Source organism: Centroberyx gerrardi, chromosome 5, assembly GCF_048128805.1.
Source record: "Centroberyx gerrardi isolate f3 chromosome 5, fCenGer3.hap1.cur.20231027, whole genome shotgun sequence".
Classification (NCBI taxonomy): domain Eukaryota; kingdom Metazoa; phylum Chordata; class Actinopteri; order Beryciformes; family Berycidae; genus Centroberyx; species Centroberyx gerrardi.
Window position 1 is genome coordinate 30,570,829 of NC_136001.1, and position 26,916 is coordinate 30,597,744.

Below are 26,916 nucleotides of genomic sequence, written 5' to 3' on the forward strand. Positions count from 1 at the left end.
GCACTGAGCTGTCTGCCGTGTGGAGATATCAATTTTCAATCAATTTCATAACCAGCTGGAGGCTGATAATGCACATGTTATTTTGACTGTATGGACGGAGAAGGGACCTGCCGGATCTGTAATGCGCTCTGCTGACCAAGACTCCTCTCCAAATGTACTGGAGGAAGACCGAGGCTGAAATAGCTGCAGTGTCGGTCGGGACTCTCATTCATCTGATTTGAGGAACACTATTAACCTGCTCCCTGACGTAACATTTCTTTTTTCTTTTTCCCAGCGCGAGGATACATTTTCCTCGGGTTTTCAATATGACCGCCTCGCTGCTGTACAGTCACCAGGGGGCATGCACATAGTAATAATAATAATAATGCATTTCAGGAAAGCCTGCTACGACGAGCCTCCATCATTTCCACCAGCTCGTTTGAATGCAAACACGGCTCGTGCGATGGAGATGTGCATTTAGGTTCATGTGTCCAGCGGGACTGCCCCTGGGTTTTTTTTTGGGGAAGATCATATTGGATCATATTGTTTGCAGGACGTTGTTCCTGCAGCCCCCCCAGTCTATCCCGACGTAGTTGTGAATTGAACATGGCGACTGTACCAGTATATTGCATCTGCAGATTACCTTACGACGTGACCCAGTTTATGATCGAGTGCGATGCTTGCAAGGACTGGTTCCACGGCAGGTAAGGCGTGATATTCGCTATGATATTTTTGTGGTGGTTTGCATTTGTAAATAAAAACAAAAATGGCGAGGTCTTAATGCGTTTGACAGCTTTGTGGCTCTCAGTCGCTCGTCTACATCTGAAGAGAGGCCGCTTGGAGAAGAAGAAGGCGGAGTTAAATATAGCCGACTGGGGTTGTGACATTTTTTAGCGAATAACACAAAACACATTCTCCTTATAAAAAATACAGCGGTTAATAGAGTGATTTTGGTGTGGGCTTCGACTATTACTTGCACTTAATGAGTATTTAACACCCCCGCATAGCCCCAAACTAAACCATTACCATTGTAATGAACGGACGGCAGCAGCGGGGGAAGCCTCGGTAGACTCGCCGCTCATTTGTCTCCATTTCCCTCTTCCTAGCTTCTTTATAGACTGTATTTCGTGTATATTATGGGCATATGTTGTCATATTTTAGCCGTTTCCTTAGCTTTGCCGGGTGTTTTGACAGAGTACGGGTGAAAATCACGACCCGAGTCTGAGCTCAGCCTGTATAGCTTTCCTGCCAGCAGCTATGGCTGACAATAGCCCGTATTGGATATCCTTAGCTTTGGGGGAGAAAAAGAATACATTTATTAGCCTTCAGTGAGCTGGCTAGCAAATAATCTAAACTATCATTGGTGTTTTTGTCCCACTGTGATTAAATGTGGACGTATCATCCACCGCCGCTCGTCGCTTTCCCCCCGCCGTACATAAGGCTGTAATGATCTCGGTCAAATCCCTGTTATCATGTTATATTTCCCTCTTGTTGTTGTTGTTGTTACACAAGTCTATCCCTGCACCCATCCATGTTCATGATTCACGCATTTCGGCAGCACTGTGGATGTCTGACTGATAAAATATGATTTGGTAATATTGTATCGTTTAGTGAACAAGCCCTTCAGAGCATTGAACAGTATTTACGCGCCTGAACATTAACCCTTTGATGCTCCCCTGGCTGGGTTGTAACCTTAGCACCCTATATCCAGTGATGTAGTGGTGAATAAAAAGCAGGGTAAGCCATGACCTCCAGTTAGTGATCATCATAAACCATCACAACCACCAATGTAAACAAAAACCAGTAATATTTTCAGAAAAGCATATATTTATAACCTTTAAAAGACCTATCTTTACATAGCTTACATCAGTTTGATGCTACTTACTGTGTTATACACCATGAATTTATGTCATAAAGATTAATGTCAGCCTAAAAATGTGGGTAAACTCTATTTTGCAAACCAAAAGGTGGCTAAACCGAGTTTAAGTGGATTTACCCTCCACTACATCCCTGCTTGTAACAAATCCAATCATTCAGGCTCCCAGTAGCAGGCCATCCAGAGGGATGGATGGGTTTATTTAAATCAAATTACAAATCTCAAAACCATATGAGACCTTTTTTTTTTTTTTTTACTACAAAATACGATTATAAAAGAGATTTGGTCCAGAATGGATGGATTTGTTGTCAAAATAAGGCTTATGATGAATAAGAACCTCGTAATAGCCTGTGTTAAAATGAATATCACTATAATATTCCCAGCATATTCCTATATAACTATGTCTGTGGTACTCAATAGTGAGTTTGTAGTTACTTTATTGTACTTTGTTATTTTTTATTTTTTTTTATCTCCTATGGTATCACTATATTCCTGTAGCGACTTGTGTCCAAAACCATACACATTTTTATGATTTTAAACCTGTGATTTTTTTTTTCTTTTACAAATTATATATTTTCTGCTGCCTCTCCAGGTGTGTTACATGTTTATGATTATGTATCATATAGAAATTGATGTCAATATAATAGCCTATATATGAAAAAAAATCTCTTTAGCCTACAATTAGCATATCAGGTCATATGTGCTTCCCAGGTTTGAGTATACTCCAGCCAAAGTCCTGTCCAAACAATGTGGGTTTGGATGTTCTGTGGTGAAAGTGAAACGCAGTGAGCTGCAGATACTGTATGTCTGCCTTGGAGGTGGCAAAGGGTACCACTTTATTTGACAGTACAATAAATACCTGGTATGTAGTAGATAATCATGTGGTAAGAGGATGTAATTGCTGGTAATTATTTTGTCACTTAATATAAAGATACCAAGGATTTAATCTGTGTATTATGTGGAAACATACCCATTGAGTATGTGGTAACAAGTTGTATTATCAGGTACTTACTGGTATTAACATTAAAGGTGCATTATATTCAGTCCCCTATCTTTACCATTGCTAATACTTCAAAATATTGTGCAGTTGCTGCAAAACTGTAATGTGTCATCACTTTATTTTACAGTCCTCTTCCCACTGTGTTAATCATTAATTTTTTGGTCACTGATATGTTAACGCATTTTACTAATACAACAATGTATCAGTTGGTTGCTGTAAAATTGCTGTGTGAATGTCATCGCTTTATTTTACCGTCTTCTTGCCACAGTATGACCCATGAATAACGTAGCTATGATCCTGGTAACACTGAATTAACAAGAGTACTCCACATTTACTGAATACAATGCACCTTTAATGTTAATACCAGTGAGTATTTGGTAATACAACTTGTTACCATACTTACCTTCCAGGTTTCCACATAATACACCGATTAATTTCCTGGTATTTTTTTTTAGAACAAAATAATTACTGGTGGTTACTTCTTCTTACCACATATTTACCTACTACATATCAGGTATTGTTACCACTTCGGTTGAGCTTAAATATGACTTGATGTTTTATGATAATAGTGGTATTAGGACCCTAGCTTGATCATTTTGGAAGATGCTTGTTGGATTGCTGCCACAATCGCACCCCTGACTTTTCATGCAGTGCAAATTCCTTTCAAACTCATTTTTCTTTAAAAGGCTTTCACTTTCAGGTCTCACCACTGAATTTCTGTTTTGAAATATGTTACTTGATCTAGAGCAGTCTGGTCTGTGTTAGAAAGTATTCACAACTGTCACATGTCAGAAACAAGAGAGAAGAGTTTGCCCTGCCCCCTAATCAGTGATGTCATACTGCATAGAAAATGGAAAATTAACTGGAAAAGTCAGAAGATGTGACTGCAGCAATATCGGGATAGACTTTCTGATTGGTAGCAGATAACACTATATACTATAGCAGCCTAAATGTCGTTTGGATGTAAAAGTTCAGACAAACATTGAATCTCTCACATTTTACTGTTAATTTCACTGCAGCAATTCTCCCTGCTGGCATCTAAATCCTCTACCTGCCTTTTAGACCACTCTGAATGCTCTCAAGTGTATTTCGGTGTCCCTCAGGGTTCAGTCGTAGGTCCTCACTTGTTCTTACTCTACATGTTGCACATCATCTTTAATTATGCTGATCTCTTTCACGCTTATGCAGATGATAAACAACTGTACATAGCATTAAAACCCGGTGATATAGCACAGCTAAATAAACTTGAATCCTCTATTACAGACATCAAGATGACAGCTTTCCTATTTTTAGTGCAGATACATCTGAAATGCTCATTCTAAGCTGCCAAAAGCTGTGCATTACCCTAAAGGAATCTGTCAAAATTCTTGGTATTATCTTTCTGTCAGACCGCTCCGTTGACAATCACATTAAGGCAATATGCCAATATGACAGTATATTGTTAGAAACATCTGTAGGATTAGCATATCTTCTCCTTTACTGACCTGGTAAAAACCGATCCATTCATGTTTCTTCCACATTCAACTACTGTAACACATTACTCCACAGCTCTCCCAACTCCGCACTTAGAAATATCCAACTTATTCAAAGCCCAGCAGCCTGTGCTCATGCAAACCAGAAAACATGAACCCACTTCCAAAGTCTTAGTCTATCTTCACTAGCTCCCTGTAAATGCAAGTATTGATTATGAAATCCTACTTCTAACTTCCAAGGCATTACCATGGCCTTGCAACTTAATTCATCACTGCCATTCAATGCATTCAGAAGAAAACAGCTGGGGATAGAGCCGTCTCCTAGAGGACCCCCTCCCTCTGGAAAAAGCTCCCTATTGTACCACTGACAGTATTTAATTCCAGACTCAATACCCATCAGTGCAGTCTACAACCTACCTTTGCTCCCATCGTACCAGCCATTCCTTTTCTTTTGTCTACTTCACTGCAGTCTGTCATTCACTTCTGCAGACAACCCTGGTGTTAGATAGATAGATAGATAGATAGATAGATAGATAGATAGATATATAGATAGATCGATATTCTTATTATGCCATGTTTTATTATCTCTTTTTAACTTGTTTTTTAATGTCTTTGAATCCTTTTCTGACAAACCTGTTTGTTAACAGCACTTGAATCTGACTTGACTTAACTTGAATAAGTTCACAAAGCCTGATTAACAGTGAAGTTGCTGTAGGCTTTACATTGCAATGACATGACAGTCAAGTTCTGGTTCTAGCTGTTTTTTTTAGCTTTAGAAAAGAGGTGTTCATAGACACAAATACACATAGGACTGTCCCACAGTAGGTCATTTAAGAATATGTTAGGAATATGCAAATACTATGAAACATTTGGCATTATTGAACTGACTCCTCTTGGGTTACTGAAACCTCTTAGTGAGGATGCATGCACAGTAATTATCTACAATGGTTCCTATTGAACCATTGGAGGTCATTAGTCAACATGCATTTAATATCAATAAACAATTTGGTGTTTTGTCTGTTATTAGTTAAACTGTCTAGTCAGTGAACATCAGAAAATAGGAATTCCCTCCCCTCATCTTTATTACAGTAATTTTCTTTGGTTTTCTTTAGAAGTAACAAGCCTTAGTAGAGGGCTTTCAGGTGGCGTAACGTGCCCTCTGGCGGCCATGTTGGAGGTCCACAGGTCTTGGCAATAATGGCTGAGAATGGTGGATTGCATCCCAAACTCACGACCCGGCTGTCTCAGTATTGAATAGACATGGGTAATTTCTGTGCTGTTCCTGACTGGACATTTATCATTTCACCAATACATCTGATTGACTTTGGGTTTAGATTATGTCAGCTTGTTTCTAGCTAACCATAGTAGTCAGATAGTTCGCTAACCATCTGGTTAGCGAACTATCTGACTGTCTTCTTAAAACAAATGGCATGTACAGTAGCAAACATCATGTGACGAGTTGCTAGTAGTGACTAGTAGTTACATATTAACATTAACATTAGTTGCTTTGCTAAGCTATCTTGCTGGCTAGTTAACTAGCTAAAAAGGCCAAAACCAACTGTTTGTTTAGGCTAACTGAGCTCTCTTCTCAAGCTACAAGTCAGAGTGTTTTGGAGTAGAGACACTTGAGATGAAGACAGTTTACTTAATTCTATCTTATCAGACCATTCACTTTTCAGCTAGAACTTGACCATATGGATTCACACCCATGACCTGGGTCTTTTTCAGATTTCTCTCTTTTACTAGCCCAGTTATATTTAGCCATTATTAGCAAACAGTCAATTCCCCAATGGACCTCCAAGATGGCGCCAGGCAAATTTCTGACGCAAATGCAAAGGCTCTACAGGAGCCCTTGTTTCTGTGCCTTGTGTCAGAGTCATAAGTGTGCTATTAGAGCCTTTGTGTAATACGAGCCTCTCAATACTGTTTGTTTTTGCTTCTTGGGTGTTAATTGATGGTGTCATGCTCTCGCCTTACTCTCCCAAGGCATGTGTTCCCTGTTTACAGAGTTGGCTTGACATGCAGTTAAGATTTGTTTGACAATGTTTATACCTGGTCACATTTTATTGCAACATTTCTTGGCACCTTGCTTGTTTGACCCAGAGACAGAAACATAGGAATGAATCAAACATAAGTAAACATTATTTTTCTATTGCTTTCATCTACAGCAGGGTAAAATGAGATGCTCAGGTGTGGGGTTAGACCAGTATATGAGTTCGCTGATATATTGGCCTTTTATTTCATATTGGATATCGGCCAGTTTTTTTGGCAGTTCTGCTTTATTGGATAGTTGACAGTAGAGAGACAGGAAACATGGAGAGAAGGGGGGGGGGGGGGGGGGGTGTTGGCATGCGTCAAAGGTCCCATAGCTGGATTTGAACCCAAGACGTCTCGGTTACATGGTGTGCGCCTTAGCCGCCTGAACCACCAGGACACCTGCTGTTATCATTGTTAGTAGCAGTAGTAGTAGTATCCCTGATTTCAAAAACTCATATCGGTCAAACCCTAAGGTGTCACTTTGGGAAACTGTCAGCAGGCTGGAGGGTAGTTGATTGAATGTTTTTCACATTGATGCATTTTTTGGTCAATATGACTGTTTAGGGGGCCATTCATTTCCTCACCATTAAAATTGCCCGCTTCTAACCTTTCAGTGTGTGCTGTTATTCATCTATAGAGGTGAACAAAACAGAACAGAATTCCCACATGATCAAAACACACTGTTGAAAAATCTGTGAAGGTGTTATTGGCTGCAATTTTTATGTATGACTACTGGTATGCAATGAAGTAACCACTAAACATGCCGTTTTCCAGGAAATACCTACCTATCTATCTATCTATCTATCTATCTATCTATCTGGTTGCAAGTCTATTTCTTTCTTTTTTTGTTCAACTTGTACAGTGAATGAAAGTACAGTTGTATGCATTAAATATAACTTACTAACACCAGAGTCTTTTGAGACCTGCAAGTGCAGTAGTGTCCAGCCTGAACTTTGATTGCCACTGATTTGGAGCTTCTGACTTAAGTGCCTGAAAAGAAAATTGTTTTTTTTACTGATAGCATAAGGTAGCATGCAATTTCTAATAACACTGCAGGATTTTAATGTTCTTCTTTTGGGGTTCTCACCCTGTTGTGGGGTGATCTCTCAAAATGTTCATCAGTATCAAATCAACTGACTTTGCTCTCTTCCATTCCCAGTGTTGTCACTGTGTTCCCAACCTTTCCATCACTTAAGACTTTTGCCCAGTTTGTTGTTACAGTATTTTATGGTCAGAGCTGCTGTGTAACTTAGCCCAACCATCAATAATTAATGAGCAGAAGATATCTCATTGTAAGTGGGCGTGCCAAACATTTATTAAAACAATACTCTATACTTAAGTGTAGTTCTATGATGGACCTGGCATGGCACCAACACTGACAGGGATGGGTGTTTGATTCCCACTGGTGCTATAGTCTCCCAAATGGCATTCATAGAATAGTTATTTGTAGCGTTCATGACTCTGTAGCTTTATTTTTTGCTTGATTTAGTCTGAATGATGCCAGAAGTGCGATAACAGCACTTATAATAATAATGAACTTTATTTACCTTGCACTTTTCAAAACAGTGTTACCAAGTGCTTTACAAACCTAAAAACTGAGATAACACAAAACATAACAATAGTGACATAATAGTGACAGATATAAACTAATAATTGTGTTACATAATAAAGTAGGAGTAAAACAAGCAAATACAATGTGCTACTTTACTGATCCCCATAGGGAAATCTTCCCCCCACAGGAAGTTTCAGAGGTCATGGTCAGATACAGACAATGAGAATAAAGTAGATAAAAACAGATGATATATATATAACCATTACTCTTTAGCCTCAACTCCAGAGTGACCAGGAGGGGAGGAGGCCGCACTCCGGCTCATAAGGTGTTGAAAGACGTGACGTGTCGTTAGGGGTTAGACCTGGCCCAGGTTTAAAAATACACTCTTCAAATCAATTCTAAAGCTAACACACCGATGTAGAGACGCTAAAATAGAGGTAATATGATTTCATGATGTGCATTTCATCTTGCTCATTAACCTGTCAGCAGAATCCTGCTCAGTCTGGAGTTATTCCACGACTAGTTGAATATGAGACGAGGACAGGGCCTTACTGTAGTCAAGACGAGATGACTTACAGTCAAAGTTTGTATGCTTCTCAGCATCGTTGAAAGACAAAAACAATCCCGTGCTCCTATGTTGGTAAAAGCATGTCTGAACCAACTACATCTACTGTGCAGTCTGATATTAGAGTACCAGTAGAACACCGTTCATCTCAGTCGAACACCTCTGAACTGAAAGGCTATGCTGTTGAGCAACAAATGAGCCGTTGATTCCTTCTTATGACGTTCCTAATTATCAGAGATTCTCTGTTGATACATGCAACAGAAAGCATTAAAACTGTCAATGAGTGTGTGTTCACAGAAGCTCATGATGATTTCATTTTTAGGTATAAACTTGTTTATTAGTTCTCCTCCAGGCCCACCAAGTAAAAGATGTTATGACTATGAACAGGCGTTTCCACTATTTCCAGACACCACCCACTCTTGAATTTGACTTTAGCGAAAGCGAGTAGGCCGTGTAGTAAAACTGGAGTTCCAAAAAAAAAAAGAAAAAAAAAAAGAAAACATCCTGGGAAACTCCCAGGTCAGTGAGTTTCAAAGCAGCGGCTCCAAATGGAAGGAATTTGCTTGTGCAAGTGACCATGACAGCTGCTATTTGAAATAGAGTGGAGGGTTGGGCTCCGACTGTCATCGTGTTTAACAAAGCAAATGCATTGTTTTAGAGAAAACCATTGCTTTTCATGATGCCCTTTGTTTTGTTTTCCTGCATTAATTTATTATACCTTATGCCACTGCAGGCTTTGCACCATATTGCCACTTAAACACCTCACAAATTATATTTATGTTGTATAATGATCATAACTTATTCTATGCTCTTCATTCTACTCAGTATAATTACCTCATGGTATGCCGGACTAGTGCACCACCAGACTCACTACATTAACACTTCACTCTACAGCAGCAACCACACCGTATACCACACTGCTAAAATATTGAATGCACACAGACAGTGAATGCATATATACAGTGTGTAGTGATATTTATAGTCTGCTGTCTGTTGCGCTGTCCTCCACTGTCCTGTCCCTTTGCACTGTATGTGAGGTCCTGTTGTCCTTGTACTGTGTGTTTCAGAATGAGAAACCCTTAAAGTTGTTGCTATTGCCGATAAGTTGTCACCAAGGTTTATTCATGTATGTTTATGTCACTGTTTCTCAATCTCATTTTTTTAAATTTTTTTTTATTTCAGCTGTGTTGGGGTGGATGAAGATGACGCTCCAGACATTGATATTTATCATTGTCCAAACTGCGAGAAGACCCACGGCAAATCCACATGTAAGTAGCAGCCCTTGCTCAGTGGATGGTGTGTGTGTGTGTGTGTGTGTGTGTGTATGTAGGTGGGTGCCCGGGCACTGTACATGCATGTTTCCATGTATGTACTTTCAATCCAGTATTGGGTCTTAAAAAGTTAGTTTACTTAAAATAAGTGGAGAAAAAAAAGTCTGTCATGGAGGTGAGATAATTTCACTTGCTGCCAATGCAAATCAACTTGTTAAGTTAACTTGTTAATTAAGTGACATTATCTTGATACTAGTGGAGTGATCTGCCTTATTTCAACATGCTACGACGTGATTCTAGAAAATTCTCAAAACAGGTGAAAGTGCACTGGAAAGAAGTGAAAGTATCTCACCCTGCATTTTTTTCACTTATTATTTTAAAGAAAATAAGATTTTAAGACTGAATAGATCATTAAATGACTTGTTAAGATGGACGTTTCTCGCAGTGTGGGATATGACTATAATCTGATTTTGATACATGTTTGCATACTCATTTTTTCTTAACTCTCTTTTGGTCTTCAGTGAAAAAGAAAAAGAATTGGAGCAAGCATGACACGGGACAAAGCACAGATATCAAAGCTGTTCAGAATGGCAGTCAGGTTTTCATAAAAGAGCTCCGCAGTAGGACATTTCCGAGGTAAAGCCCAATTTTATTCTTTTTGTACAACTCAACCTAGAGGCCCAGAAATGGGATTTCTCTACCACAGGAGGTCCTCAAACGTTTTCATGTCACACATTAGGGCTGCATACCCCCATTTCATAAGATTTAGTCCCAGGGAATCCCCATATGGTTTTGTTGTTGATTTATCATTGAATAATATAACTGTCTACACTGTATGTGGGATAAAAGGGGTGAGAGTGAACCCTACTGTAAAATTATAATAGTACACATCCTCTAATTGGGATAACTTCTAGTCAATTAAATTTTAGTGAAATTAAATTATTCCACATTTTGATGGAGACCCCCTGGAACCCTCTGAAGAAATATTACTTTGAGAAACATTATTCCACACTATATTAAAAATCCCACAAGGGGGCACTCTCTAATAGCATTTCAAAACCCCCTGTCAGGTCGGGTCTTTTTACATTTTGCTGGCAGAGTAATAGGATATATGTCATTTCTTCACGTCATAAAAAGCCAGTTAAAATGCTTGAACACGCACGTCACGTGTTGCTCTAGATGAAGTGTAAGTTTTTAACGAGCTGCTGTGGTTGTGTCTGGGCTGCAGTGCTGAAGATGTGGTGGTGAAGCTGAGCGGCGGTCAGCTGACCATGGAGTACCTGGAGGAGAACGGCTTCAACGAACCCATCCAGGTTCTGAAGAAAGATGGCCTGGGCATTTCCATGCCAGCTCCCACCTTCTACATCAGTGATGTGGAGAACTATGTTGGTATGTGTTTTAATGTTTATAACAGTGCTACTGCTAGTGCTACTGCTAGTGCTACTACTACTACTACTACTACTACTACTACTACTACTACTGCCACTACTGCTACTACTACTGCCACTACTGCTACTACTACTGCCACTACTGCTACTACTACTGCCACTACTGCTACTACTACTACTACTGCTACTACTGCTACTACTACTGCTACTACTACTACTACTACTACTACTGCCACTAATACTACTGCTGCTACTGCTACCACTACTACTACTACTACTGCTACTACTACTACCACTACTACTACTACTAGTACTGCCATTACTACTACTACTACTATTACTACTACTATGAATAATAATAATATCTTTATTTATAAAGTACTTATCAAAACTGAGTTACACAATACTTTACAAGTGACAAATAAGAACATGAGTAATAAAAACATTAACAACACATAGAATAAGAAAACAGAATACAGTACTGAAGTGCAAATCCACAGAATAATTAAAACAAGGGTAAAAACAATATGTAACCATTGTTCAAGTAAAAGCAAACCTAAAAATGTAGACATGTTTCTTATTTACCAACACTGTGAATCAATCAATTCACATTATATGTAATGTATTTGTTTTAGTTGGTGATAAGTAATGTCACTATTCCACTTCAAAGAATGAAAAAGGAATGTAATATATGCCTTTCAGTAGAGGGCGCCACTGTTCTGTTTTGTTTTTGTGTTTTTTTTGACTGGTGCTCAGAGAAAGCAACAAATCAAACTGTATACTGCAACAGACATATTTTGTCAAACACAATTTCATGCAACAAGAAAATGTTTTTTTTTAATTTATTTTTTAATCTTTTTATTTAATTCTCTTCATGAGCTACTATTTAACACCTTTTTTTAATCCCAGGTCCTGATGTCGGTGTGGACGTCGTTGATGTTACCAAACAGACTGACAGCAAGATGAAGCTCAAGGAGTTTGTCGACTATTACTACAGCACAAACAGAAAGAAAGTTTTAAATGTCATCAACCTGGAATTCTCCGACACAAGGTAGACAGGCCTTGTCACATTTCACATTTCACATTTCAGCTCATATTATATTTACCATATGAGCCCGACTGTTTTGAAAAGTCAACATACAACCAAATGTCCGTGTGCAATATCAGCTGTACTGTTTTTTAACTAGGAATGCACAGAACAATTGAACATACAGTTTTTAAAATGACATTTGACTAATGTCTTCTTGTGTTTCCCTGTGACAGGATGAACAGCATAGTGGAGAGTCCCCAGATAGTGCGGCGACTGTCCTGGGTAGAAAACTACTGGCCTGACGACGCTCTGCTCGGAAAGCCCAAAGTCACCAAATACTGTCTCATCTGTGTGAAGGACAGCTACACAGACTTCCACATTGAGTGCGGCGGCGCCTCCGTCTGGTACCATGTGCTCAAGGTCTGTCACCACTGGGGTTAGACCGATATGTTCGACCAATATGGGCCTTTTATTAAAAACTGGATATCAGCCAGCCAGTGTTGTCCATCTGATGTGATGGATATGATGCAGTTTATTTGATTACATTTTTATTATACAATTTCCCTTAACCTGACGTGATTTTAATGTAACATTTTGACCGGATTCCACACAAGTATGCATGTTATTATCATCCTGGGTGTCATTGGAGAGTTTTAGTATCTCCCAGTCTAGCTGGTGTTTCAGAGGCTTCTCCACCCTGCCAGGAATAAAAATCTGAGGGAAACGTTGAACTACTTGGAACTTTCTGGCACGGAAACGGTCAAATTTCAAGACGTCGACTATCGGCGCAAATGATCTGCAGCTGTCTCTCATACGACGATGACGACGCCAGAAAATCTGATTGCTTTTGTCTTGGCAGGGAGAGAAGATCTTCTTCCTGATCAAGCCCACCTCTGCCAACCTGTCTCTGTACGAGCGCTGGAGGTCATCGTCGAATCACAGTGAAATGTTCTTCGCCGACCAGGTGGACAAGTGTTACAAATGCACGCTGAAGCAAGGCCAGACTCTGTTCATCCCATCAGGTCAGAATGGCACACATACAGCTGAACTGGATAGCAGAGCATTTAATGATCTACTGTTTTGTGTGTGAGAGTGTGTGTAAATTACAGTTAGCGTGCTATAGAGGTGCAGTGTACTTGCATATTTGATTAAAGGAAAAAATCCATGCTAAAACATTTAAACAATTATAAAAAGCTATTGTTAATGTACTTTACATTTCTGGGTCCATTCTGTTGATGGATGGTGTATTTTTTTCATTCCTGAGGATAACTGGCCAAATGTAGATGGCATGACGTTACATTGAGATATTTCCAGTGCAGCTATAATGGAGTTTAATAGCAGAAAATGTTTCAGCAATCTAAACCATCAATAGTAAGCGTCAGGTTTTGGTGTCAGTCCCTAACAATAAAAGAAAAAAAGGGCTTCTTTCTAGATTCACCATTTTGCACCGACATTCAACAATCATACAGGGAGAAATCCATCGTAGAAGAGGAGGGAGACTAATTTCTCCACTGACAGTAGCCTCAATAGACCAGAATGCAATGCAGCCACAAGACATGTTGTGTTTTGACACACCCCAGTGTTCACAAATTAGTTGGCAACCTAGCTATATTTACATATATGCCCATAGGCCCAGTTCAGGCACCTTCTCTGGCGGTTGTTGAAAGGCATTCTGGGAAATGTAGGAAGTCACTAACTGAAGTAGAAGTAGACGAGGCAGGTTGAGGGAAATTGGGTTCACCAAAAAATGACAATTACAAGACTTCATCACAAAATAACTCCTGGAATGCACTGAACATGACAGATTGATGGAATATAACAGTGTATCCATGGGTGGATTTTTCCTTTAGTCTGTCACTGTAATTATACCATCTGCTTTGGCTGACGTGATTGTCTTCTAAGGTTGGATCAATGCAATACTGACCCCGGTCGACTGTTTGGCGTTCTCCGGACACTTCGTCCACAACCTGAGTGTGGAGATGCAGATGAGGTTAGGACACCTGCTACCTGCACACATTCATCCTTTTTGACATCCTTTGTAGTCAGTCGTGTTTGGTAATTGGTCTGATTGGTAATTGGTTGATACGCCATGCCTGTGACCTGGAGATATTCATGTCCTAATTTGGGGGGGATTTAGTGCATTGCGTATTCAGCCTTGGCAAAGCTTATAGTTTACAGTCGGGCCTTGTTCAGGACTTGTTTTTAGCTCCGAATTCCGCAAATCTGTTTATGAATTCTCATCATTTGGAAATATCTTGGAAATTGCATAGTTTGCTGCAGTAACCCTGTTTGTAATGCATGACAGTGTGTAGCTAACGCTGCTTGGTTTACTCTCCTCAGAGCATATGAAGTAGAGAAGCGGCTAAATGTCAAAACACTCACACCCTTCCCCAACTTTGAGACGGCGTGCTGGTATGTGGGACGGCATCTCCTCGAGCGATTCAAAGGTGAACACTCATTTAATAATAAATTCATGTGATGAATCCACATTATATACATATGGAATATTTATGTGTTTGACTTTCGTATTAATGTGCGGTATTTTAATGTAAACATATATCCTCATTTAGCTTGCCGTTTCTCCAAAAGAATGCATGAAGGCAGGAGAAAATGCAAACAGTGTCAGATCTGCCTTTTAGAGCTGCAGCGCGGCTCCCTGCTCTTCCACATTTGCTATATGGGTGTATGTCTGCTGCACAGATGAGGAGCTGGATGCTCTAATATTATTTCAGTCATTAAATCGGTGAATCGCCGAGTTCACAGATGATTAGCTTCAAAAGGATTGGCTGAGGTAGAATCACTTGCTCCATTACAAGCCAGTGTTTAAACTCTCCTCAGCTGGCTTGGGGCAATTGTTTATGTTTCCACCATTTTCTGTGTATGCGTGTGTGTTATGGCCAGATTGCTGTTGTGTGCGGTGCACACTGCTTCTAACTCAGAAGACCTTACTGTACCATTATTCTTCTCAACTTCAAGGTCAGCTTTTTCAGTGCAGTGGAAGTACTCCCTCTGAGCTGGACAATTCACTTTGCCTTGATGCAATTCATTATTTCCTGTTGTGGTTGTGTATCCAGCCCACTGTAATCAGTATTGAGGCAAGCCTTACACAGAGGCATTCGGTGCACTCAAACACCCTGAAAGGATGAACGATTGAGTTGATAGGACTACTTAGATATTATGGCAATTGTTTTTGTCATTAAACTGTAATTAAGGGGAAATCCACATTATAACTATTATAATTCAGTCCTATGGTTGTAATAGTTCAGTCTAGATTGGTGAGTCTTTGCCAAAGTTAGAAAGAAAAGAGTTAAGCAAAGCTGTGCAATCATCAAGAGATACAGTCTGGAGCTGCTTCAATGACAATAAATCAGCTTGATTTTTTAGAATTGTATGTTTGTTTTACATCCAAATAAGCTTCATTTCATCGTACCGCTAACAATTCTGACATGGAAAAGGAAACCGTATTTCTTGGAAATCACCATGGGTCCTGCCATATACTGTACATAAAGTGTTACATTTTACATGTTAGGGATTTAGCTGATGCTTATCCAGAGTGGCTTACAATTAGTGAGTGAGGCATTTATTGCCTCAAGAATACTTCAACAGGTCACTTGGCTGCTGAGGAACACACTGGCTGTTTTGAGGGTCAAATCTGGTACCTTTTGGTGACGGGACAGTCTCTCTAACCACTCAGCCAGTCAGTCTTCTGTTCCCTGTTCATAAACACCAGGCTGTGTTTCTTGATAACACCACAGTCAGCTCATTTATTTTTATCTTTGTGAGAGGCTTGTTCAGTTGTATAAATCTAGGCTGCACTGTCCACAATCCATGTACAATGTGAATTCTGCAGCAGGGTAAATAATAATTTTAGCTATTTTAACTATTTTTGTTTTTTTCTTTTTTCTTTTTTTTTCAAGTTAATGGTCTTTACTTCTCAAAGTATGAACACATCTTCATTCACTGATCACATTTGCATCTCTGTTGCTGCAGGTTTACATAAAGGAAATAAGCAGCCAGCCCCCTACCTGGTACATGGTGCCAAAATCATTAATGGAGCATTCAGAGCTTGGACTAAAAAACAGGTATGGTCATATCAGGGTTTATATCTGGTGCTACTGGTCCAGCTAGAACATTATGACAAGTGATAACAGTTTTGTCTTCTTCCTAACAGGCCCTTCTCGAACATGAGGACGAGCTTCCAGAGAATATGAAGCCCACACAGCTCATTAAGGATCTTGCCAAAGAGATCAGAATTTCAGAGGTGTTTCTCTTTTCTTTTGACATATCATCATCATCAGCATCATCATCCAAACATATTCAGTACAGTGTCACCATACATTTTAGCTGCCATTTGCCATTAGGGAATTATGTTAACCAGTCTTAAAGCTGCACTAGGCAATTTCTCTTACTGTGTGGTGGAGGTGGAGGTGTGGAGGAGTCCAGCTTTCTCTGGACGGAGCGCTCACTTGCTGCTGTTTAGGAGACAGTTTTGGATTTTGCCATGAAGTTTCAATTCGTCACCTCCTGTGCGCTGAAAAGATTTCCTGCCAGTAACCATACCCAACACCAGAATTTCAATTGTGCGTATCTATGAAATGAAGGGGAATGGGACTCTTCTCTGTTAGAGCCCCTATTTGTGATATAGGCTGCTAAGTGTATTTTTCCATTACAATTTTGCCTAGTGCAGCTTTAATGGTTACAGTGGGTTTTAATCAAGGAGGACTGCATAACAGCTCACAGCACACGTCTCATCATAACCTGCTTTATTTTCTAGAATGCCACAAAAGCCATTAAGAGCGAGCCCAGCATCAAGGTGCCGGTTGAGGAGCCACCATCCACCCACTCAGAGCCTGAAGAGCCTGTTTCCCCGGCCCACGTCCCCTCACCCAGCAGAGAGAAAGCAACCAGAAAGAAAGCCTCCAAACCCCCCAAACCACCCAAGCCTCCCAAACCCCCAAAGATGCCCAAGGCCCCCAAGCCTCCGAAGGTGCCGAAGGTCAAGGAAGGAGGAAAGAAGAAAGGGAAGAAGGCGAAGGAGACTACGCCGCCTCCTAAACCCTCCAGCTTCGCAGCTCTGGAGTCCCATGCAAAGGACATCTTGAGTAAGATGGACCAGCCGAAGAAGGGGAAGGTGAGTGGAATCTTGTTACGCTATCGAAACTGTGATGTTACTGTAATGTTACTGGTGTTATCTCACCAAGGAGAAAATAAAGTTTTACACTTCAGCAATTTCACTTTCATGTAACACTTGATTGGCATGCCTTTTTAAATTAAAATCAGTACAACTTATTGTGTTAAATGTTTAACATTTGTATCCTTTGAATTTCACTTAATCTCATGATTCCATCAGCAATAATTGTGTAAAAGCCATTTTGCATCCCTCCCAGCAAAGAGTTGGTCTAGTTTAACTAGATGCAGAATGGTAAAAGTGCCCCACAGTTACTCTTAACATCATGGATTTATTCTTTATGGTAATATTGTTTCTTACTTACTTTACATTTTTCAGGCTGTTAAGAATGTCCTCAGTATGTCAGAGAAAGAAATATCAAAGCAGAACAACGTGGAGAAGTTTGAAATGAGAGAGCAGAATAAAAACAAGACTGAAGCAAAATGGAAGTATAAGGTAAGATCTGTTCAGCTGAGAAGGTTTTATCGTGGATTTCAAGCAAACGGTTGGTTGTGAGGCCAAAGTAAATAGTACAACAATTTAAAAGTTAAAATAAACTAAAGCTTGACGTCCTTTTGAAAGAAGATTCAAGTAGTTGCAAAGGTTACAAGCTGAGAAGCTGAACAGAAAAAAATGCCGGATCATCCAAAAGTGATTTGCACACTTCACTTCAAAGCAATCAGCGAAAATAATGATGCGGCGTAAGTCGCACATTTTAGGCCTGCAGCTCATCAGAGCTGCTCCAGAAACATTCGCCCGCCCAGAGTTTACCTAATGGAATTACGCTACGTCCATATCCACTGCATTCCATCTAAGTATTTACATATGCCCTCATCTTAAAAAAAAAAAAAAAAGTTTGTTGTATCATTATTTCTGAACAACATGGAAAGCTTTTTTGGAGCAAAAGTGTAATTCTGTTGAACGGAAGACATTAGAGGACTTCAGTTTCATGGAAAATTCAATGCCAAACTGCTCTGGAATGTTTGTAGTCCCTCCAAGGATCTCGATCCAAGTGCTCCTTCACATCAGGCCAAACATTTGCAGATGGAGTGGATACCCTGTTAGATGTTTACCAAGGTCACTGGAGACCACATTTTCACTTCTGATCACAGTTGATTCGTGTAAAGGTTCACAGTTCCTCTTTGTACAGTGTGCAGAGCAATTAGGCCTGTATGTTAGTGTTGATGAAAAAAATACTGCATGAGACAATATGATTTTTTTCATTTCGGCAATTTCAGTTTCAGGTTACACCTCTTCATCACATGCCTGTAAATTAATACAAAATTATTACAACTTATTGTGTTAAGTGGTGAACATTTGAAAATGTGTCTTTTTTGGGTTAGGGTTAGGGATTAATAACACAGTCATTTCATGAGAGCCATTTTGCATCCCGCTTAGTAAGGGTTTGTTTTAGTTCTCTTAACATCATGGTGATTTACTGTAACAATAATGTTATTTTTACTTAAATGGATTATGCTTTTCTTCTACTATTTTACAAAATAGTAAACCAGATTCCCTGCTGATAATGGAGTGTTGATGAAAAAAATATTAATAAGACATTTTTTTATTTTTTTATTTCAGCGGTTTCAGTTTCAGGGTACACCTCATCATCACATGCCTTTAAATCAATACAAAATTAATACAACCTAGTGTGTTAAGTGGGGACGATTTGAAAATTTGTGTGCTTGCATTTCAGTTAATTGCACAATCCTCTTAGTATTATTTATTATTACTTATTTTGCATCCCTGTCATGGTGATTTAATTTACTTTTACTTACAATAAATGATTCCCTTCTTAATTTTACAGAATAGTAAACCAGATTCCCTGCTGAAAATGGAGGAAGAATGCAAATTTGACAGAACACCGCTGTCAGGCAATAAAGACAAGTTCAGCTTTACCATGTCTCACAAGAAAATGCTCGGGTACGTATGGAATGGCTATGATTGCCATATAAACGTTTCACGAAAGGTCTTTGCAGAAGAGAGCGTGTTAACCTTCTCATGTGGCGTATTACGATGATTATAGAGCTATGCGGCTATCAGCCCCATATCCATTAGACCTAATTCAAGGACTTTTCGGTGCGGGTGCTCGGATGAGTCTCGTACCACTCCCTTATTGTCCTGTGGTTTTCCCGTCAGCTCCAAGACGCTGAAACCTCAGACCAACTCAAGTGTTTTCGGATCATTACAAAACCTAAAAGAGGACAAAGCCAAGCCAGTGAGAGACGAGTACGAGTACGTCTCGGACGAGGGCGAGCTGAAGATAGACGAATTCCCCATTAGGAGGAAAAAGAATGCCGTAAAGAGAGACCTGTCCTGTGAGTACTGCAGCACTTTTTTTTTTACCATGTGTCATATGATAAGGACTCATTTCTTGCAGTAGTTCAGTTTTTTTAACTGCCAGCCAAGGAAAAAAATACTGATAAATAATTTGTGATTATTCTATTTTTGTGCAGTTTTGTCAAACATCAGAGAACCCATTCAGCCAGCCAAAAAACCAAAGCTCCAACCCTCGACCAAGGTATGCATCTATAAACATCACTTCAGCTCCGAATAATCACCTTGACAACCACTGATCAAATGCTGTCGCTCTCCTACTAAGTAGCTAATATTTGAGCAATTTGTTCTGATTACACTACGCTGTGTATCGCACATGAAAAGACGGCTGAGTGATTGATTGTTGATGAAACGTTGGACCAAAACAGCCAGCAATATTCCTTCATGAGGTCTAATACTTTTCATCTGAATGTATTTAAAAGCCAATCATGTACCAATAGAGTTCGCATGTGCCAGAGCATGCTGCAATGCTCCCATAATGCTGGGATTTAAAAAAATACATTCAGGGTGAATCAAAAGGAGAAGCTCCCTGAGCCATGGACCACCACACACTGATTAGGGAAATAGCTGTGGTGTGAATGAAGTAAGAGGAAGAAACAGACTTATGCCAGATGCTCTTATGTTTACTAACTGAGAGGTCATTGGAAGCCATATAATAACCCTGATCGACTGTTTTCATGACTGTCTTCAGCGAGGTCAGACTCCACTCTCAACCAAGCTACAGTCTTGATAACATTTGGCTAATGTGCTTCAGGGATGTGAACAGGAACACGAAACACAAAACAGCAGGAAAACGGTAATTAGAAATAAAAAACGAATGGGAGTGAAGCTAAAATAGCTCAAATCCGGAGAAATCAAGAAAATGGAGTGCATACCTCACACGAACAAATGGGGATTTGGAAGCGATGTTTTTGTGCTTGTTATGTCTATTTATGCGCTGCCCACTTCTTCCGAAAACAGACTGTCGACTCCTCAGATGAAGAGTCTCTACACATAGACACAGAGGCCAAACCAGAGGTCAAAGGTCGCAACTCTAAGGTCAAGAAGAAGGGTGGCAGCGCCGCTGGGATTCTTGACCTGTTGCAAGCGAGCAAGCAAGTGGGCGGGATCGACTACAGCGCCAACAGGTAGTGCGATCTGTCTTGACGTCATTGTTTTCCATACAAACCACTCCTTCACTCCATTTCCTCAATGTCAGTGGAACTTATACAGCTAAACACACTAGGAGTACAGTATCACAGAGCGCTATACAGTACATGGACTGCATTATGCACTAAATTGCTCCCAGTGGACCGTTCTGCCATGCTTTTTTCATTTACTAAATGAATTTTAAGTCTTACTCTCCTTAATGGAGCCAGCCACTGACAAACAAATGGCCTGCTCAATGACTGATATAATTGGATGAAAAAGCTGAATTTTATAACTTGCCTGCGATATCCCTGAGCTGAAAAATCAACTCGTGATTGAAGCAACAATTTACACAGATCCTGTCAGCAGTTTACGTGTTAAGCTAGTGTTTGTTTCATCCACCGTTAATTTGTCAAATGTAGCCTGGCTCCAGGCTCTTCCTTTGCCTCGTACTGTTTGCTGTTTTGTTCAGCTCTTGATGGTCTATTTCCACCACACTGAAAGCTACAAATGAGCAATGAAAGAAAGAAAGAAAACATCGGCTAAAATATGTTGATTTCTCAAATTATTTTCCTGCTTTGAAAAGGGGAACATGACTCGGTGACTGCGGGGAATGAAAAGACCACGGTTAATTATAACCACGTTTAATAGTCATTCATTGTTATAGCTCACCGGTTAATGGCTTAATAGGTGGTAATCTTGACGGTCGGAATTTATTTTTGTAGCTGCTTCTTAAAGCAACCACAGGTCCATGGAGGATAGTTAGATTTGACAGTGTTTTTGCCCGCTCTTACAGATTGCACACTAGGTTTAATATTTTGCAGGTGTCAAAAGACATAATAATGTTTAATAAGGCAACCGATCACATTTACATCTACTCAAAGGCCTGTTTAAATTCTTCTCTCAGTCACTCTTCATCTTCGTGTTGACTGCTGTGTAATGGCTATGTGTTGTGTATTTCTTATTGACGTACTTACAGTCAGCCACCTGCATCCCCCAGCACACAGGAGGCCATTCAGGGCATGCTGTCCATGGCCAACCTGTCGTCTTCAGACAGCCTGCAGCAGCCCTGGAGCAACAGCCAGTCCAAGAACAATAGCCAGTCCAAGAACAACTCGCACGGCGCGCAGGCCGGCAAGAAGGCCGGCGGCGGCAACAACAGCAAGCGGCCCACGAAGCGCCTCCCGAAGAAACCCAGGAAAAGCAGCAGCATCGACAGCATGGACTACGACGACGACCAGGATCACATGGACGCCTGCTTCAAGGACTCAGATTACGGTGAGCGCCGAAGCCCGTCTCATTATCTCTTGTCTTTATGTTCTTTGAATCTCAAATGATGACGGGCGAAAGTGGGGTCAGGAGGTCACGGAGGTGTTTCTGGAGCGGACGGATGAGAAAACGATTATCTGCCACGCCCGTTTCTCTCGCCGCCGCTAACAGGTGCCGTTAAAAACAGATCGACCTCTGGCGTATCCACACGCGGGCCCTCACTTCTAAATTCGGCCGGGAAGTTTTCATTAGGAGTAGATGATAGGGTTTATGTTTATTTTTCGTACGTTCTTTCCAAATCCGCCCTTTCGTGTCGCTCCAATTTGCGATTTCTTCTCCTTGCAACTTTTCTTTTTGTGAACCCCGTCCAAAAACAACTGTTGTGACCCTCCCAGCTTGTTAATAAACCATTAACTCCAGTTCAGAGTTGTTGTTTTACGTGCTGTTTGAGTTTCTAATTAGTTGGTCGTAGCACGATCATTCTCACTCTGAAATCCTCATGCTAGGGTGAGCGTTTTCTCACAGACGGGCGCTCTTTTCTTCTTTTGTAAACAGACCATTTTTTATCTTGATCATCCAATTATCAGAAATTAAAATGCCCACATTTGAGTGATTGTGTTCAGCAGGGCCTGGTGTGAGCAGGCGGAGAGAGTGGGCAGTCAACAGCTGTCTCACAGCTGTCCTGCATGCTGTCACTGGAAACTTCCACCATTTTAGATGCAGGAAACCAGAAAAAAAGTGCACTGAATGCATCAGTGGCATCTTATAGTTAACATATTATTTGGGTTCATTTTGTGCATCGTCTCTCTGAAAGTGATGAATGCATGATGTGGGGGTTGTGCGTCACATATTCATTTTTGCTCAATAAATGATCTGTCGTTTGCAGTTTACCCTTCGCTGGAGTCTGAAGAGGATAATCCTGTTTTCAAATCCAGATCGAAAAAAAGGAAAAGCTCTGATGACACTCCATACAGCCCGACAGGTAAGCGGGACGTCCCGTGACGAATGAATCCATACATTGTACGGTTTAATCATTTACTTGTGTACTCACATCTTCTTAATCCTCGCACGCATCTTGTCTCAGCCCGCGTAGGACCCTCGGTTCCCCGACAGGAGCGGCCCGCCAGAGACGGGGCACGAGTGGCCTCCATAGAAACGGGACTGGCAGCTGCCGCAGCCAAGCTTTCCCATCAGGTACGTCGACTAACAGGACGACACCGATGCGATAATCGGGACCTGAAACATGAAATTCTAAATGTCTCGTATGTGTCGTTGTAATAGGAGGAGCAGCAGAAAACCAAGAAGAAGAAGAAAAGCACCAAAAAGAAGGCAATAGTGATCGAGGAGCCCCCGAAAATCTCTCAGGACAGTAGCTCGCCGGAGCACAATCTGGACTCCCAGGACGGCAGCCTGACAGACCACGAGTACAACACTGGAACAGGCAAGTCGCCGGGGGGGCCGCAGCCCATGGCGCCGGGGGTGTTCCTCACCCAGAGGCGACCGTCCACGTCTTCGCCCAACAACAGCACCAACACCACTAGCACCAACAACAGCAACGCGGCGAAAGGGGACCGCGGGGGATCAGCAGAGGCCAAAGGTGAGTTCCGACTACTCCCGTCTTCACTGAGAGTCGATGAGAGCGTCCCACATTCGGACCCATATCTTTTTTGCTGATTTAGACAAAACAGCGTTGAGTTTAAGATCTTGGTAAGTGGCGTGAGATCCAGACGTGCCTTTAAATTAGTAAAAACAATTTTGTTTTGGAGGTGCGCCCGTTTCGCACATGGTATGGTGTAATTTTAGGCAAGTGTAGTCATGTGCGAGATGAATTCCCCGCCCTTACATGGGTTTCTATAGGCTGGAATAACATGTACAGCATCTTCCTTCCTTCTCCCTTATCTTTGGCTGTATGAATTGAAAAGTTTTGTTGTCATCTGCGAATAATGGGCCACCGCTAGGGATGGATGCACACTACATTACGTATTTCTTGAGATAAATAAGCACCGATGTTGCCCCCCTCACCTTGTTTTCAAGGCTGTGCCACTCTGAGAAAGCCTCTGATAAAGTGATGATGTAGGATTTTCAGCCTCACCTCCTAAATGTGTTAATGTGTAGTTAAAATCTTGTTGCATGCATCCACCTTAGACAATGTTAGTCTTCTATGCACTTTCCTTGCAAAATGGATACTGCTAACTCAGCTAACATAATGCTGCACAAAGCTTTTCCATATCAGACTTGAAACACTTTATTTAAAGGGGCATTAAGTAATCTATGAAATTTATCGACCTCTATTATACTGACCAGTAGGAATTTCAACAGTGATAGAACTTGTCTCTTACACAAGTCTTTAGTTTTGAAAGCCGGAATGGGCCAGTAAAAATACTGGCGTACTTATTGCCCCTTTAATGAAATAAGCCGAGTTACACGGTTTTCATGCAGCGGCTGCAATAACATCCCGTCTTATCTCCTGTCTTCTCTCATTCTTTTCACAGCGAAGCGGCTAAAGAAAGGCATGGCAACAGCCAAACAGAGACTTGGAAAGATTTTAAAGATCCATCGAAACGGAAAGCTCCTTCTGTAGCATGCAGTAGACTGTTGTAGGACTGGGATTTCATGAGCTGGGTCCTATCCCAACCTCACCCCTCTTCACTGATTAAAGCCAACGACGGAAAAAAAAAACAAAAAAACAAAAAAAACAAAAACAAAAAAAAACTGAAACAAGATGGGAGAAGAAGCAAATCATGCATTTTTCAATTTCTAAGAAGAACATCACTCAAATAGGTTTTTGCCTCTACTTATACTTTATAACTTTCAGATATTAAAGTGTACAGAACCTACTATAAATATTTTTTAAGAGAACATGTCTCATTTTACTACAGCTGTCAGTTTATCAGGGGTTGCTAAAACATGAAGTAGAAGTACATTGCAGTCATTCCAAGATTTCTCTGAAAGTATCCCTTGCATGTATTCAGTTGCATGTGCGCTTGGGTCGGGGTTCGGGGATTTTACAGATAATTCCTACTATATGGATGCAGCTTATCATTGCCACACCGATGATCGATGAGTCAGAGTTGGGATGGAAAAATTAGCAGGATTTTGTATTCCTTTCTGAGCCAACACTCTCCGTATATCATAGACCACGGCTTTGATTGAAGTTTATTCAAGCATTTATCTCTCTTTTATTTTGTTACACTTTTGTTTTGCAAAGCACTATCAGCGATGGTATTTATTTATATGTGTGGAGTCATAGATAGGAACGGAACGCCACAAGCGGGACTTATGAAACAACTGTAAAGCACAAAGTGAGTTCATGAGTAATGTGTATGAGAAAAGCAAGCGGGCGCAGCGTTGACATATGTTTTTTTTCTCTCGCAGTTTTAACATTTGATGCAGTCTTCGTCTAATCCAGTGTAATCACATATAAACAAATGTATCAGTCCACGGGACGCATTTGACTTCATTTTACCTGAATGTTATTTAACCAGATGGGATTCAGTAAAAGCATTTACAGGCAGTTATCGAGCGATCCACAGTAACTTTTTGAGTTCTGGTCTGTTTTGACATGAAGAGCATAGGATTTCTGAAGCTGTAACACTAAAGCGGGACCTACTAGCTAATGATAAGCCTCATCCATGTCAGGTCTGCGGTTACATGGGGATACTTTCTCTCTTCTTTTGCTTTCACAGGCAGCACCAACAACCTATAGACTGATCTCTGCATTTTTATCGCTTCACACAGTACAGTATATAGAATGTAGCTTGTACATAGCCTTTTAAATTACTACTTTTTGTATCCTTTTTCCCTTAAGGCTTAATTCTACATTTTTACCAGTTTTTGCTAATTATGAACAAATATATATATATGAATATATAGTCCTAACTTTTGAACTTTCAAACTTTTGTTTTTGTTTTTATTTTTTGTTTTTTTGTTTTTTTAAGATAGCAGAGTTTCATTTTTAACCATTTTTTTGTTGTTGTTAGACTTAAGGTGTTGCCTGGAAAACAACTGAAGAAATAATACATTTATCGTCATATGGCCTTACATACACAAAGCTAACTGTATTGTGATTCTGTTTGAACAAGAGACGAAGCTTTGAGGAAAATTATATAAAAAGGACAAAAAAAAAAAAACATTTAAACAAAGTTTCTATGACCAGCCTCTTGTTCAAGTTCTAGTATCCTGAAGGGTTTCAGAATTATTTTACTAGCACCTTGTGAAGTGTTTATGTGTCAGTGATGTAATTTATTAATGTTTGTAGCTTTTTATACTTGTACAATTCTTAAGAGTTTTGTTTTTGAATATTTCATCAACTTGTGAAATTACCCTTAGCAAACTCCAATTTTTGTTTTATTTTTTTTATTTTTATTTTATTTTTATTTTTTATTTTTGTGTGTGTGTGGGGAGGGGCATCACTAAGTTTTTACACACTAGAAGTCTGTTTGTGTTAGTAAACAATTTTATATTCATCCTGTCCTCACTCTGTCAATGTTGTCATGGTATCATGGTCAACATTTAAGATGTTACATATAATTATTATTATTATTGTTAATATTACTATTAAGCAGCTACGTCAAAAGCCTCCATCATGCCATTTTATTTTGGTCAGAACGTATGTACATTCTTAACACAGTTTAATGTGCTATACTCAATAGCAGTGTTTTAGTCACAGATGTAAATCATGCGTCCACTTCTTGGAAATGAGATGCGCTCCGATCAAACTTTGTCAGTGGGACATTTTCAGGTTTTTATTTGTACAATATGTGTGTTGCTTTGTTGTGGTTTATTTTTGTATGTCCAACCTATTAAATACATCCACTGTGCCAGGACAGTGAATGATACCTGTTG

The 26,916-nt window shown here is 40.2% G+C and overlaps 1 protein-coding gene across 1 annotated transcript; it reads left to right on the forward strand.

Annotated features, from left to right (window-relative positions):
• Positions 1 to 501: 501 nt before the first annotated feature.
• Positions 502 to 26,916, forward strand: phf2 (PHD finger protein 2). The gene is made up of 22 exons (XM_078283698.1): positions 502 to 683; positions 9,664 to 9,749; positions 10,274 to 10,388; positions 10,981 to 11,141; positions 12,050 to 12,191; positions 12,404 to 12,590; positions 13,030 to 13,192; positions 14,073 to 14,160; positions 14,511 to 14,617; positions 16,161 to 16,252; positions 16,342 to 16,431; positions 16,945 to 17,301; positions 17,677 to 17,793; positions 19,145 to 19,260; positions 19,477 to 19,655; positions 19,794 to 19,858; positions 20,635 to 20,801; positions 21,782 to 22,080; positions 22,958 to 23,053; positions 23,156 to 23,265; positions 23,353 to 23,668; positions 24,564 to 26,916. Exons 1-22 carry the CDS (start codon positions 586 to 588, stop codon positions 24,650 to 24,652), a joined length of 3,240 nt encoding a protein of 1,079 aa, XP_078139824.1. The 5' UTR covers positions 502 to 585; the 3' UTR covers positions 24,653 to 26,916.